This window comes from Anabrus simplex, chromosome 1, assembly GCF_040414725.1.
Source record: "Anabrus simplex isolate iqAnaSimp1 chromosome 1, ASM4041472v1, whole genome shotgun sequence".
NCBI lineage: Eukaryota > Metazoa > Arthropoda > Insecta > Orthoptera > Tettigoniidae > Anabrus > Anabrus simplex.
In genome coordinates this window covers 237,029,286-237,046,247 of record NC_090265.1, presented here as the reverse complement: position 1 = coordinate 237,046,247, position 16,962 = coordinate 237,029,286, and the positions used below count along the sequence as shown (strand labels likewise).

The following is a 16,962-nucleotide window of genomic DNA, read 5'->3' as shown; positions in this document are numbered from 1 at the left end:
CTGTATCATCTGATGGCCAGGCAGGCATAAATTTTTGAAAATGAGACAAAGTTTCTCACAGTGAATTGGCACCGCCGGTGGCTCTAAGTAGCCTATGCAGTGGCCTTCACGGTATGCACTAGCCGTGCATCTTGGTAGGTGTGCTATTTACCAACTGATAAGCCCAACTTGGCACGCTGGGGCGAAACTCTGACAATCAGGAATGAGTTAGCTGGAAAATTTATAATGTCCAGTAACGGACCAACTATATTAGTATTAGTGGCTTGTTCGTTTTAATCACACTTTATTTACTGATTTATACATTTTTATTAAAATAAGTCATTGATGGTCTCTCCCTCTGACTGTTTTATTTTCACGTACATTTCCGTCTTAGGAACTAACAACACTACTTCTGAACTTTTCTATAACACAAACACACTTAACAAATCCATCAGACGTTTGCAACCAGGGGTCTGCAAGTAGACATGCAACCAGTGCAACACCAGTTATATCGGACAGACTCGGAGAAACTTTCAAATCCGCTACAAAGAACGTTTGAATGCAGCTAAATACAAAAGATTTTCCGCTACGAGTGAACACATGAAAGATCACAATCGCTCATTCTCCTCCATAGATAAAAATCTAGATATCCTACATATGACGAAAAAGGGAACTTTATTGAACATTTTAGAAAATATTTATATAAACCTCGATCAAAAACCCAATCCCATCCATAATCTTACCGAAATACAAGAAAAAACGGAACATACTGGTTGACATAATAATCAAGAAAGATCTTAAGCAAAGTTCAATTAAGCCTGTCACAACGTGCATTACTGATCCATCCTCCCATCCTTCCACTCACTCTCCCTCCCCTCACCCGCCGTTTCCCCCACCCAGCACAACATCAGAACGGTTGTCAGTCAGTGTGGAGGTCAACACCGACCCAACCTGATCTATACAAGCACAGGGCTGGAGGAAAGAGGAAATTTTAGCTATACTTGTATTCTCCATGAAGAAACGTAACATATTTTTCAAAACTTCACTCTGTTTCCAGAAGCATGACAAATCGAACAACATTTTAACAGTCTTCACAATTTTTAAGTATTTCCTCCAGCCAATCAATAGTTGTATTAAATACAGTTGAACCCACACTTACATCTAAATTTGTCCAAGTGTGAAGCTATGTACATTTTAAACACTGATTTCCATTGCATTTGTTGATTGTATTTTAAGATTGAAATTTGGTACTTTTTAAACATTAACATTGCATTTTGTTAATTTATTTTATCTCAAGTTTTTTTATATATCACTGTTTTTTGTATATGTCTTTCTTCTTTATGTTATTTTAGCTCTAGACTACGTCGAAAAATGTCCTGTTTAGCTTTTTAGACAGACCCTTTATCAAATGGCAAATGTGTATTGAACAGATGGACTTTATACAATTAAATTCTTTTAGAATTTTATCTTAGAAGCACCCATGTTTATTAGTCTACACTAGGATGTTTGAAAATACAGCTTATATCATGTAAATGAAGTCGTTAGAAAATTGATGCTCTTGTCTAATTGCAAGGAATGATTGTACTTTTATTTTTAAAGAAATTGGTTAAAGCTTATAATATATTCATTTTTTACCTTTCTTTTGTTTTAGGAAATGCATTAGAAGATATATCGTTAGATGACCCTCTGAATTTAGCAGTAACACTAGATAAAGAATTAGAAACTGAATCTCCTACGATTAGCAATTCAATATCAGCAGGTTTAGCAAGTTCAGGTAAGTGTAATTGAAAATATATTGCTACAGAAGCCATCTACCTAAATACAGTTTTGTTAAAGTTTATAAGTATACAGTCAAATCGGGGGGTGGGGGGAATATGCTAGCTACTACTTCAATTTACTTATAATTTTCAAGTTTAAACATAATTTAGAATGAAGTAACGCATGTTTATCATTGGTAAGTGTGTCTTTATTGGCTGCATTAGTTAGTAACAGAATGCATGGCCCCTTCTTACCTACATTTTATTATGTAACAAAATATCTTATCACTAAGAAGTGTTTTCCCTGTGTTGAGCATTTACTGTACTACAGAGTGTTCTATTGCTTTATTGCCTCCCTTCGATTTGGAAAATATAACAACTGTTAACAATTGTGCATGTGATGATTATATAGATGTTGATTCCCGTAGGGAACCTGAAATATTTGTCCCGAATGAGTAAATTTATAATACCAATATATATGGTCCATTATTGGACATTATAAATATTCCAACTAACTCATCCCTGGTTGCCAGCATTTCGCCCCAGTGTGCTAAGTTGGACTCATCAGTTGGTAAATAGCATACCCACTAAGACTCATGGGAATCAACATCTATATAATCTGATGGCCAGGCAGGCATCAATTTTTGGTAATGAGACAAAGGGCCGAATTCATAGTCAGCACTTATACATAAGTGGAACCCTTAAGTCATAAGGGATCACTTATAATAAGACCGAATAGATCAACAATAGACTTGATATTTACAGTGCAAACGATAATGGAAAAACATCGGGAAAGGAGCAAGGAAATCATCTTCGTATTTTAGGATTTGGAAAAAGCTTATGATACAGTTAAGAGACAACGTATGGGAATGCCTACTAAAAAGGAATGTACCAAAATCATTAATTAACAAGATAAAAATTTTGTATCATGAGAGTAAAAGCAGTGTACAAGTGGGGAGTGGTGACTCTGAAACATTTTATTTAAAAAAAAAAGTCTCAAGCAAGGAAGTTGCACTGTTGCCATTATTATTTATTATATTGATGGATGAAATCATAAAACATGGAAAACAGAGTATCAGTAGTGATGAAGTGAATGCTTTGGTATTTGCAAATGATGTGGTGATTTGGGGAAAGAGTGAAAAGGATGTACAAAGGAGACTGGACATTTGGAATGAAAATCTGAAGGAGTTTGGAATGGTAATTAGTAAAAGAGAAAAAGAGTAGCCAAGTGAACATAGATGTAGTACAGTTTACATATCTGGGTAGCATTATTAATGGAAGTAATGAAATCAACCCCGAAATTAATAACAGAATAAGTAAAGGTACAACATTTTATCATCAAGTCAGACAGCTTTTATGGGATGACAAAAGTACCCAAGAGAACGAAATTAACATTATATAAACAGTGTTTCATACCAGTTGTAACATATGGACTAGAAACACTGGTAACTAATAAGAGAAAGGGGTAAGATCCAAGCTGTAGAAATGAAATTTTTAAGAACATTGGTTAGAAAGACAAGAAGAGATTATAATTCAAAATATTAAAATCAAAGAAGAGCTAAATATAAAACCGTTAGTACAGAACATACAGCAAGCAAGACTGAGATGGTTCGGACATGTAAAAAGAATGGGAAAGGAACAGCTAGCAAGAAGGGAATTGGAAAGAGAAATTAAGGCAAAGAGACCAGTAGAAGACCGAGAAGAAGGTGGATGGATCAGATTTGAAAGGAAATTAGAGAAACTGGATTGGATGTGGCGAAGTAATAGAGCAGGAAAAGTGGAAGGACAGAAAGGAGTGGAGGACGCTTGTTAACCATACCCGGGCGACTGGAGTGGGACATTGATGATGATGATGATGATGATGATGATGAATATAGTATTGGAAAAGGTCGATCATACAACATTAATTTAATAATTATTATTGTGATGAAATCTTTTGCTTCAGACTGTCTTGGACGGTTTGTAACATTCCTACTTTTTATTGGCATTGTGAGTCGATATGGCGTGCGACGAAGAAGTGGCTGTTATTTTATATTACTATCTCCTGTGTTTTGGACAGTTTGTCAAAAGTTTTGGGTACATCCCATTAACAGAACTACAAGAGGACAAGAAATTCTTCAATTTTATGCAAATTAGTATAAATAATTCTGACTATTTACTGGGGCTAATTGCTGGAAAAATTGAGACAAAATATGAACTATAGAGGGGTGTTTCAGATGCAGAGAGGCTATTAATTACTTTCTAAGTAAGTGTCTTTACCATATGTTTAAAATTTATAAATAAAATCACAGAAAACACAAATTGAACATAACTTTTACAACTATGTTGACTTGAAGATCACTTGACTAGACTGACGATGTATTGCAGCAATCGAGATGCCTACATCGCGCATGCATAAAGTGAAATTTCTCTCGCACCCACAAGAAGAGATCTAATTCCAGGTTTTTTCACAGTTTTGTCTCAAATAATCTCTGACAGCCAGAGATGAGTGCCTCGGCCATTGTACGGCTAATCCATAACAAACCATGTTAACTTCATCCTTGAGTCAGTCCTTGACAAAAATGACTAGCCACAAGCTGTTTCATCTCTTCCAGTGTTCGGCTGTCCTTATCAAGCAGGAAACTTAGAATCAGTATAATATCAGTTCTCAAATAACAATTTAATACAAGGGGAACGATTCATTGATATATTCCAGTCTTTGGTAAAGCATAGTGTTACGCCTAATTTTTTGGTCCACAGTAAAAGCATCCATAAATTTATAAACCTGGGAGGTATTTAATCTCAAATAAGTACAAGCAGAAGAGATTAAATATCTCAGTGGCTAACCTCACAAGTAGCCGTACAAAGTAGCTTAGTATCAAAAGTGTAGGACAAAATCCCAAACTATTATAATATCATAACATGTAACTTGGAAGAGGACATATTGATGCTTTCACGGCCTGTAATATTGTAGACGTGACATTAAGCTTTTGAGCGTTTGTTGCGTCAAGAAAACAAGGTTAAAGTCTTCACATTTTGGATTGAACTATGCTCCTCATCTTCAGAAGAAAATCTTGATTGATCACGAGGAAGACTGCTCCAGTAATGAAGGTTTGAATTTAAGAAGGCTTTACCCTTGGTCTATAGTAAGTGGTGATCTCACGCCACCAGATGGCTCACTGTATGCATGTCTTCCAAGTGGGAGCTTACGGCACCATTTAAACTCTAGTTAAGATGTTTCTTGTTATACTGTATGGGCATTGCAAAGTAACAGCAAGTTCATCAGCCGCATCAGGGACGAAAGTGGTGTGTGTGTTTGAGTCATCAGTCCACAGACTGGTTTGATGCAGCCCTCCATGCCACCCTATCCTGTGCTAACCTTTTCATTTCTACGTAACTATTGCATCCTACATCTGCTCTAATCTGCTTGTCATATTCAAACCTTGGTCTACCCCTACTGTTCTTACCACCTACACTTCCTTCAAAAACCAAGTGAACAAGTCCTGGGTGTCTTAAGATGTGTCCTATCATTCTATCTCTTCTTCTTGTCAAATTTAGCCAAATTGATCTCCTCTCACCAATTCGATTCAGTATCACTTCATTCGTGATTCGATCTATCCATCTTACCTTCAGCATTCTTCTGTAACACCACATTTCAAAAGCTTCTATTCTCTTTCTTTCTGAGCTAGTTATCGTCCATGTTTCACTTCCATACAATGCCACGCTCAACACAAAAGTCTTCAAAAACATCTTTCTAATTCCGATATCAATGTTTGAAGTGAGCAAATTTCTTTTCTTAAGAAAGCTCTTCCTTACTTGTGCTAGTCTGCATTTTATGTCCTTACTTCTGCCATCGTTAGTTATTTTACTACCCAAGTAACAATATTCATCTACTTCCTTTAAGACTTCATTTCCTAATCTAATATTTCCTACATCACATGCCTTCGTTCGACTGCACTCCATTACTTTTGTTTTGGACTTATTTATTTTCATCTTGTACTCCTTACTCAAGACTTCATCCATACCATTCAGCAAATTCTCGAGATCTTCTGCAGTCTCAGATAAAATAACAATATCATCGGCAAATCTCAAGGTTTTGATTTCCTCTCCTTGGACTGTGATTCCCTTTCCAAATTCCTCTTTGATTACCTTTACTGCCTGTTCTATGTAAACAGTGAAAAGGAGAGGGGACAAACTACAGCCTTGCCTCACTCCTTTCTGGATTGCTGCTTCTTTTTCAAAGCCCTTGATTCTTATCACTGCAGACTGATTTTTATACAGATTGTAGATAATTCTTCGTTCTCGGTGTCTGATCCCTATCACCTTCAGAATCATCGAATGCCTTTTCTAGATCTACGAATGCCATGTCCGTGGGCTTGTCCTTCTTGATTCGATCCTCTAAAATCAGACATAAAGTCAGGATTGCTTCACGTGTTCCTACATTTCTTCTGAAGCCAAATTGATCTCCCAACCAGCTTCACCTTGTTTTTCCATTCTTCTGTAAATAATACGTGTTAAAATTTTGCAGGCATGAGATACTAAACTAACGGTGCAGTCGTTTTCACACCTGTCAACACCGGCTTTCTTGGGAATAGTTATAAGAACATTCTGCCGAAAATCGGATGGGACTTCTCCTGTCTCATACATCTTGCACACAAAATGAAATAACTTTGCCATGCTGGTTTCTCCTAAGGCAATCAGTAATTCAGAGGGAATGTCATCAATTCCAGGTGCCTTGTTCCTATTTAGGTCACTCACAGCTCTGTCAAACTCTGACCTCAAAATTGGGACTCCCATTTCATCAGCGTCAACAGCCCCTTCATGTTCCAGAACCAAATTATCTACATCTTTACCTTGATACAACTGTTGGATATGCTCCTGCCATCTTTCTGCTTTGTCTTCTTTCCCTAGAAGTGGCTTTCCATCTGAGATCTTAATATTCATACACCTACATAATTTCCTTTCTCCAAAGGTTTCCTTGATTTTCCTGTATTCAGCATCTACCTTTCCCAGGACCATACAGCCTTCGGCATCCTTGCACTTCTCCTTCAGCCATTCTTCCTTAGCTATCTTGCACTTTCTATCCACTTGATTCTTTAATCGCCTGTATTCTTTTCTGCCCTCTTCATTTCTAGCATTCTTGTATTTTCGTCGTTCATCAATCAGGTCTAGTATCTCCTGAGTTATCCACTGATTCTTAGTTGATCTTTTCTTCCTACCTAACATTACTTCAGCAGCCCTACTGACTTCATTTTTCATGACTCTCCACTCTTCCTCTATAGTGTTTCCTTCAGCCTTTTCATTTAGTCCTTGTGCAACATGTTCCTTGAAACAATCCCTCACACTCTTTTCTTTCAACCTGTCCAGATCCCATCTTTTTGCATTCTTTCCTTTCTTCAATTTTTTCAACTTCAGATGGCATTTCATGACCAACAAGTTGTGGTCAGAGTCCACGTCTGCTCCTGGGAAAGTTTTGCAATCCAACATCTGGTTTCTGAATCTCTGCCTAATCATAATGAAGTCTACTTGATACCTTCCATTGTCTCCAGGTTTCGTCCACGTATACAGCCATCGTTTGTGGTGTTTGAACCAAGTATTTGGCTAGGACTAAATTATGATCAGTGCAGAATTCAACCAGCCGACTTCCTCTTTCGTTTCTTTGTCCCAATCCAAATTCTCCTACTGTACTACCTTCTCTTCCTTGGCCTACCACTGCATTCCAGTCTCCCATCACAATTAGATTCTCGTCACCTTTTACATATTGTATTAAATCTTCTATCTCCTCATATATTCTTTCGATTTCTTCATCATCCGCTGAACTAGTAGGCATATTGACCTGCACTATTGTGGTGGGCATTGGTGAGGTGTCTATCTTGACGACAATAATTCTTTTACTATGCTGGTTGTAGTAGCTTGCCCGCTACCCTATTTTCTTATTCATTATTAAACCAACTCCCGCATTTCCCCTGTTTGATTTTGTGTTGATAATTCGGTAGTCGCCTGACCAAAAATCTTGTTCTTCCTGCCAACGTACTTCACTTATACCAACTACATCTAACTTTAGCCTATCCATCTCCCTTTTCAGATTCTCTAACCTACCACAACGATTCAAACTTCTAACATTCCACGCTCCGACTCACAGAATGTCAGTATCCATCTTCCTGATGATCGCCCCCTCTCGTGTAGTCCCCACCCGGAGATCCGAATGGGGGACTAGTTTACCTCCGGAATATTTTACCCGGGAGGAAGCCATCATCAGTACATCATTCATACAGAGAGAGCTGCATGTCCTCGGGAGGTAGTTACGGCTGTAGTTTGCCGTTGCTTTCAGCCGTGTAGCAGTATCAACACACATAAGCCATGTTGAGTATTATTACAAGACCGTATCGGTCAATCATCTAGACTGCCGCCCTTGCAACTACGGAAAGGCTGCTACCCCCCTTTCGATGAACCATTTGTTAGTCTGGTCTTTCCACAGATACCCCTCCGATACGGTTGCACCTTGCGCTCTGCTATCTACATCATTGGGACACGCAAGCCTCGCCACCGCAGCAAGGTCACATGGTTCGCAGAGGAGGAAGAAAGTGGTAGCCCAAATAAATAGAAATAAAAATGTTAAAATAAAGTACAATGAAAGATTCACAGGATAGAAAAATGGAATTTTACAACTTGTTTTACGTCTCACCAACACAGATAGGTCTTACGGTGACAATGGGTTAGGAAGGGCCTAGGAGTGGGAAGGAATTGGCCGTGGCCTTAATTAAGGTACAGTCCCAGCATTTGCCGGGTGTGAAAATAGGAAACCACGGAAAACCATCATTGGGGCTGCTGACAGTGGGGCTCAAACCCACTATCTCCCAGATGCAAGCTCACAGCTGCACGCCCCTAACTGCACGGCCAACTCGTCCTGTGAAAAATATAATAGAGCTGAAGAAAGGAAAAAAAGTGTGTAGAAAAAAACAGAGCATGATATGTACGAGTCAGTCAGGTGGGGGGAGGGGTGAGATAACAGGCGTACACACATATGAAGGTATGACACTTAACACATCATATCCTGGAATAAATCATCTGGTGATGAGGGAAGATGAATTTAAAAATAGTGAAATGACAGGGAAGAGAACTACCTACATTAATCCTTAATGGCTGGCAACTTAATTAATAGCCAGTGTCCCTGTTGAAATTGTTTGGATTTTTATGCATTTCCACAGCTTCCCATATAATCCTAGACCTGTAGTGTTTAGTGTGGGTAAGAGTTCAAACATCTTGGAACACGACGACATGACCAGCCGATAGGGCATGCTCAGTTATTGCTGACTTGTCTGGTTTGTTGAAACGGATGTTTTGATGGTGTTCATTGATACGAATACCAATGGACCAACAATTTTGGCCAACTTATACCTTGCCGCAAGTACAGGGAATTTTGTACACCCCAGGGTGTAATAGTGGGGACAATTTGTCCCTGCTTTTACCTAAACTGTGAGCAGTTTTAGTGACAGTGCCAAACTTGGTTTCTATATTGTGCTTGCGGAGGACTTTGGTAATTCAATCTGTGGTATTGTGAATGTAAGCTAGTTAAGCAGGTGAATGAATTGTTGAGCTGTCATATTGGATTCATTACATATGTGCTCTGATTAATAAGTTTATTGAGTAGTCACTTAGTGTTCTTCCCCTATGAACCCATGTGACCTAGCCACGATGGGGAGATTTTTGCATCCCAATGAAGCAGATGAATGAAACGGCATTGTGGTGATATCCCAGCCAGAGTATGAAATCTTCTGGAAGAACAAGATGTAGTATGGCTTACTGACTTTTTCAGCAAGATTATTATAGAGGATACAGTACCAGAGGCCTGGAAGACCAGTATCACAATTTCAATTTGGAAAGGAAAAGGAGGTATACAGGCTTGCTCAAATTATAGGCCAATCTGCCTCTTATGCCATACTATGAAAATTTTTAAATGTGTTCTTGATACAACATTACGAAACATCATCACTTTTCATCTAACCAGTGTGGCTTTGTTAAGAACAGCGGAACAACAGACTCCATCCATGCACTTCGTCTATTGATGGAAAGACACCATGAGAAAAGGAAGACAGTTCACTTGGCCTTTCTTGATTTGGAAAAGGTGTTCGACAGAGTACCATATGATCTCATTTAGCTGGCAATGAGACTACACAGTGTACCTGAAGCCTATGTCAACTGAGTGAAACTTCTGTATCGAAAGACCACAAGTTCAGTACGGTGTGCAGTGGGAATGTCCGATACCTTCCAAATCAATGTGGGTGCCCATCAAGGATCAGCCTCCATTGCTCTTCATACTCTGCATGAACACCATCACAAATGACACCCAGACCAGGCATCCATGAACATTATTATATGCGGACAATGTCATGTTGACTAACGAGACACATGAGGGCCTCGAACAGAGTGTACTAGAGTAGAAGATGCGTTTTGAAGAATTTGGGATGAAATTAAATCTGAAGAAGTCAGAGTACCTGGAATGCGGTGACAGAACTGATAGCATGATCACTTTGGGTGGGGTTCAACTTAATAAAGTGACCCCAGTTCAAATACCTTGGGTCATGCATCACCTCAGACTGCAGTACGATGCCTGATGTCAAGACAAGAGTCTGTGCCGCATGGATAAAATGGCTCAAAATTACTGGAGTCCTGTGTGATTAGAAAATTTCCTTGCATCTACAAACCTGCCAACTGTCCCGATTTAGACTCCCGATTTTCAACAGTTTTTCCTGCCTCCCAATTACAGTATTCTGTTATTTCTCCCGATTTTAGCTTTTTTTTTTTGTGTGAACATTAAACGTGCGCGAATGTGCAATATTTATTGAAACCTGTATATTGCGACGCGTATATCGATCGTCAGTCTCTCGTTCTCGTGTGCTATGTTCGTGTTCGTTCACATCAGTCTAGTCAATTCTAGAGACTAGTCGCTAGATATGGAGTTTTTTTTTTAGTAATTTAGTGACAGAATTTCAATGATAAAGACTAGTGACTTCTAGAAATTTTAGGAGCCATTTGGAGACAACTCTGACTAATTTTAATTTATCTCAATATAAATAAAATAAGAGTGTCTGTACGTTGCTCAGAATTTAAAAAGAATGATACTTCTGTACCGGTCGTGACCACAGTAACAAGAAGAAATGCACGTTTTAATTTTCCGTAATGTCTGTGTATATGTACGTACGTACACGCATCATGAGAAAACGGCTGAAAAGAAATTAATGAAAATCAGTATATAAAGTCGGGGAATGAGTCACTACAATCTAGGCCATAAATAATTGTGTTCACGCTGAGTGAAATGGTAGTTTAGGGGAAGGCCTAAAATTTAATTCTCACGTATTTATGTTATTATTGGCCCCATTGATAAATACTACATAAATAAAGTTATATATTATTAAATTTTCTATCATGTCCGACTCATTGGCTGAATGGTCAGCATTGAGGTCTTCGGTTCAGAGGGTCCCGGGTTAGATTTCCGGCCAGGTCGGCGATTTTAATAACCTCTGATGAATTTGTCTGGCCCTGGGACTGGGTGTTTGTTTTTGTCCCAGCACTTTCCTTTTCATATTCACACAACACAATACACTACCAACCACCACAGAAACATGCAATAGTGATTAGATCGCTCCACATAGGGTTGGCGTCTGGCTGTAAAACAGGGCCAAATCCAAATTGCGTCACAGTTTGCACCCGCATGGGAAAAGCGGTAGGAAGAGAGAAGAAGAAGAAGATTATTAAATTTCTTATCATATATGTCTTATACATTTTTACCGTACTGGCTATGATACCAGAGATACTGTATTCATGAATTTGGATTTTTGTTGTTAAGTCCATATCAGTGCCGAGGTACGAGAAAATGGTTGAACAGAATTTAATGAAAATCGGTATGTAAAGTCGAGGAATAAGGAACTACAGTCTATGCCAAAATTTAATTTATAATTACCTATCTAATTGGTCATATCGAATAGTACTACATAACAAAAGTTATAGAGAGTACAATTTCTGATTATTTACATGTCTTATACCAACTATAATAAATGAGAAAAGTCATAAAGGAACGATCACTTGAATAATAACACAAGAGGAGTCATAAAAGAAAGGAGGACTCGCTTTACATTAGATGCTCTAATATCACAGAGTCGGAAGAAAATAATGTGAAGGCCTGCAATATAGACAGCTCTTAATATCGATCAAAACAACATTAAATTGACCATTGTTTGTTGTGACGTGCTTTGTGTATTCTGCTGCCATTTATCTCCGATAGATGGAATTACTGCTCCGTACCTAGTATAACAGCCTGCCTGAATATTGGCGGGAAGTAGCTGGGGAGTTAGATCTCTCTCTTCTTTAGCATACCATTCCTCTGGTTCATACATTTTCTGATACTACTGGTACGTAACACACTGGATCATCATAGTAGTCTAGCTATTTGATGCCTACTCTGAGCCAGTGATTGGAATGAGCAGTGTGCACACTTAAATGAAATAACCGTGAACCTACTACGCTGGCGTAGCAGAGGGAAAAGTGATACTCCCACGTGGCATGTTCCTGATGGTGGATAGGGGGGTCCGAACTGGCTTGCCGGCAGACTTGAGCAAAATAAAATAGCTCTCGTGGACCAAACACACAACCCTCTTGCCCCCTGTGGGTGGGGGATGCAGATGAAGAATACACCCACGGTATCCCCTGCCTGTCGTAAGAGGTGACTAAAAGGGGCGACCTAGGGATGTTTGAATTATAACCATGTGACTACTTATAATTAGTACCACCACGTGGAGAACACCATGGGTCACTTTTACTTGCGCGTAGTACCACTATGTTAGGTACACAATAGGTTTGTGATTAGTAGCGACAGTGTGTGAATCAGGGTGAGTTTTACAGTACCTGTGAATAGTACCACTCTGAGTGACATCCTGGGTCTGCCTTGCCTATGATCAGTACCCACTGCGTGAGGAACACCACGGGATAGTATTGAGTCCCTGTGATTAGGAACACCTATGTGAGGAACACCATAGGTTTGCGTTGCCTGTAAATGGTGCTGCAATGTGAGAAACACCATTGGTCCGATTTACATGTGCGCATTACATTACCTGTGAGTGGTACCATAATATGTGGAATACCGCGAGTCTACGCTACTTTTGATTAGTACCGCAACATAACAAATACCATGGTTCTATTTTCCTAGCGATAAGTACCATTATGAGGGACCAATGACCTGGATTTTGGACTCCTTTAGGCTACAACTATCATCGATTCAGGATTGTGCTCTAGAAGCAGTCCCTTGGTCAGTAATACTATTGATTACCACTAGTTTCTAAGAATGTGGGGCATTGTGGCTCAGATCCAATGATTGTTTTAAAAATATATCCATCCATTCATTCTTCGTCATCACGTTTTGAAATATGGTCAGTGGATGATTTTGGACTTTTAAATTGTCATTACATTTTGTCACGCTTTTGTACAATTAGGGGCCGATGATATAGATGTTAGTTCCCTTTAAACAACAAGCATCATCTTAAATGGAATAATGACATAGGAGGAGTGTTCGCGGCTGTCTGCAACCTGATCATTCTAGCTCTGGAACTTTGAACTGTTAGATCAACAATGTAGTACTGCACCCTTCCTAGTATAGGTGAACCACAGTTATTACTCCAGCTAGTCAGATTTCATCTGAGGGTATCCTCGAATAAGAAAAATGTTTGATTTTTCCGTAAATGCAATTTTACGTGGATTCTGAGAAAGATATCCGCACCTTTCGCGACTTTAATCACAGAACGTTTTCATCTAATCGCAAAATTCACAACTTCAACTTCGACCATCATCTTATAATGCAATTCACTTAAGAACTACCTTTACATGCCAAGTCTGACTACTATCTATCACTACAAATGATGACTCATTGAATTATATAAAATAATTAAGTAACATATTTATTAAATTGACAAAATCTCGAAAGAAATGAGAATTGGCCTAAATATCATCATGAACTCATAATTATTACCTCAAAAACAAATATTCTTCTGTAGGAATTAAAATTTAAGTCAACGCTGGCTTATTGAGTTCATGATATTATAATAAATATTTCTGAAGTGAAGCAAAGTCTTTCTTAATCATCCTTGAAAAACTAAGTTATTCACTTGTGTGTACAAATATAGCACAATTATTTCAACATTGATGAAATTCAGGATTCCTCCACATAATTAATACATTTTATAACGTTTAAAAAGAAATTAATCATAATAATCTGAATTCATTGCTGTCGAATAGGATAAAGAAAACAAGGAATCGACTGACGTGCTAAGATACTTGGTCCTACTGCCATTTAAGTTACGGCTCCTAGTCTATTATTTACTCTTATAGTGTTTCAATTTAAAAATATAAACGATACTCAACATATAAAATATTCTATTTCCCTACTCAACCTATATAATTCCTCAATCGACGTATTATGGTTCAATATGCGCTCAGCCGATAAGCTTCTTTTACATATACTATGTGTGCAAGAAATTCAACAAGTATTTGTAATATGATCTCTTGGTATTGTGCTATTATGTCGGCTACGTATATAATCTTGCCTCCCACGCAATCTATATTCACTGAGAATACGACACAAAATACACAAATCTATCTATCATCAGTTATAACTACTGCCAAATCACTTTCAACTCTCAACTAAATACGTATTTTAGCCATCCATACCTTGCTATAAGTCATCCCTGGGGTATGTTCCCTTTCAGTAATTGCATCATTTAACTGCACTAATTCCATCCATATATGTCGTCTATTCATTATACACATGTCTCATTACTTACCATGACGCACAATATTATATTTAAATCTTATCAAACATCTCTATAATATCATTTATAACCTTCACTTAACACATTCTTGACTTCCTCAACATCCATATAGCACGTATAATCTCCTCTATATTATTTAATACTATTGGGACATGACGTTTATTTCGTGCAGTATTCCTTTCTCAATACTCAACTCATTATAAATACGACATATAACCCTACATTCAGTATCTGTTCTTTAAGTAATATCAAGCAGCAAGGAATAACATGACTCTAACTAACACTCCTGAATATGCAATCCACATGACGTAATCTAAGTCTGGATGGCTCTATGACACTCATAGATCTATTTATTATTTGGCATTCTTTGAAATCGGCTGTCATAATATGTCACTTCTTAACCGTATTCTCATTCACCTGGTTGAAACTACTTAATAATACGTAACCATATATCACAAGATATCGTCTTAGTTCTACACTGACTTAACATATTAATAGCATCTTAAATATATCTCACTTCACTTCATTACTTCACTTGCACACTTAATTATCTCATGCTTAGGCTATTCTGTTCTACTGCACATACCATAAATACGTAAATTAGGAATTATATTACTTAATATAAGCACTTAGCTCGTCATTCGATATCTCAGGCCACAGTTGCTCCCTTTCCGTCCGTCACAAGGCTGGATCTCTGGCCATGGTTCGACGACTGGTTGGATTCCTCATCTCAATTTGCTCTGGCTAGGCGACTTCCTTCTCTCATCTTGGATAGTCATAACTGCCCGGATGACATCTCCCTCCAGGTTGGTCCATCTCGGTTTTTAGCAGGCCATCATCTTCTTAGAAAAACTGCTGACAGTACCAAATATCTCTGAGTAGTACATATTCATTTTGGATTTCTGTTAACTTAATATTCCTCCTGATATATAAATCTTCTAGTTTTCTTTCGCGAGGTCTGCGTAAGATAATTCACGCCTCGTCTTGGTCAAGTATTCGAAATTAAATAATTTGACTTCGAAAATATTATCTTCGTACGATCTCTCTTCTAAATACGAAAATTCTGCTATTGTTTTCTCTTCCCGCAGTTCTGGTTTCTGCTCTCGTAGAACAACAGATCTTGTCCTTCAAGACAATCAGTATATTTATCTGGACGAAATTTTCGTATTTTTAAGGATTTCTTATATTCTTCACCGTATTTTTTTACGTTAATACGCTGTCCTCTTCAATATTATTGGTGTTTTAACTCTGTATTTGTGTTAGAATCTGAATAATCTTCTTGTTTCTGCAGAGCGATATCAGCTACTTCTTATCCTCTTGAGTTGAAATTTTTAAGTATCGTTTTTCTAATAATCCCTTCGATTCTTCTTGTTTTTTTTTTAACAATCCAGTTGATTCTACTCTGTCGCCCATCACCTCCGTAACATCGTAGTTCCGAATAATTCATGGCCTTCTAATATGCTTAAATGTCAAGACCTTGCTATGTATTCCTATATCTCGGATGGTCTCTACCTTACATGTAATAAATATCAAATATCAAATTTCAAATCTCTTCAAGATTTTAAAATTCATTTCATCACTACATGTTATTTAGACGCTTATTTTTAATTTAAGGTTAAGACTATGGCTGATGATGCCTTCAGAGAAGGCGAAACATGTCCCACTATTAGCTAACAAATTTATGTAAATCATCCAAGACGATTTTGTATTGATTAGGTGGTCTAATAAATAACTTAATGTTATTATTTCAATTGGTCTCTACCTTCCGTAGGCGCCATTTTGGAACACGTCCCAGAATTGCAATGGGCACAGTACTTTTCTTTAAAAGTGAGAGAATGTGCTGGTTTTCATTTTATTGAATATTTCATATGCCAGCATTACTTTTAATCGTGACATTCGTACTGACGTCATTGTAATGACCTATGTTGACTTCAGTTGTGAAAACTATAAGGTCAGTCTTTCTGAGAATTCTGTAGCAAAGCACAGGTACAACAGCTAGTTATTTGATACAAATAGCATTGCGCTTCACATAATCGCACGGGCGCTTGATACAATATATTATCTATGCATTTGCTAAGTAATGGCATTTAAGTGCATGACCGATTCACACGTGTGCAGCATGAGTTCATACTATTTTCGGAAGGCTTATCAGAGACCGATCATCTCACTCACATACTTCCTGTGAGGTAATAGAGATGAGTGATTTTCAGCCTTGTGGCCTTGTTGTTGAAACGAGACAATAAGTGTTATAAATATATCCTAGTACAGTATTGCGCAAAACATGTAGAATAAGCAGTTTTGACCAATTGTATCTTCTGATTTTTTTCTGATTTTAATATCAAAATCTCCTTGATTTTTGTTTTTTTTAAGTTGGCAGGTATGCATCTAAAATCTAAAGTCTACCGCACAGTGATTAGACCGGTGGCCCT

The 16,962-nt window shown here is 37.9% G+C and overlaps 1 protein-coding gene across 6 annotated transcripts in view; it reads left to right on the top strand.

The window, feature by feature from the left end:
* unk (RING finger protein unk) overlaps positions 1–16,962 on the top strand; it is a 337,167-nt gene that overhangs the window by 207,470 nt on the left and 112,735 nt on the right. For all 6 annotated transcript variants that reach the window (XR_010861738.2, XM_067158929.2, XM_067158953.2 and 3 more), the window contains one exon: positions 1,631–1,753. Coding sequence is in view for 5 of the 6 variants with exons in the window: in XM_067158929.2 (XP_067015030.1) it covers positions 1,631–1,753 (123 nt within the window). In the remaining variant the exon portion in view is untranslated. The remainder of the gene's footprint in view (positions 1–1,630; positions 1,754–16,962) is intronic.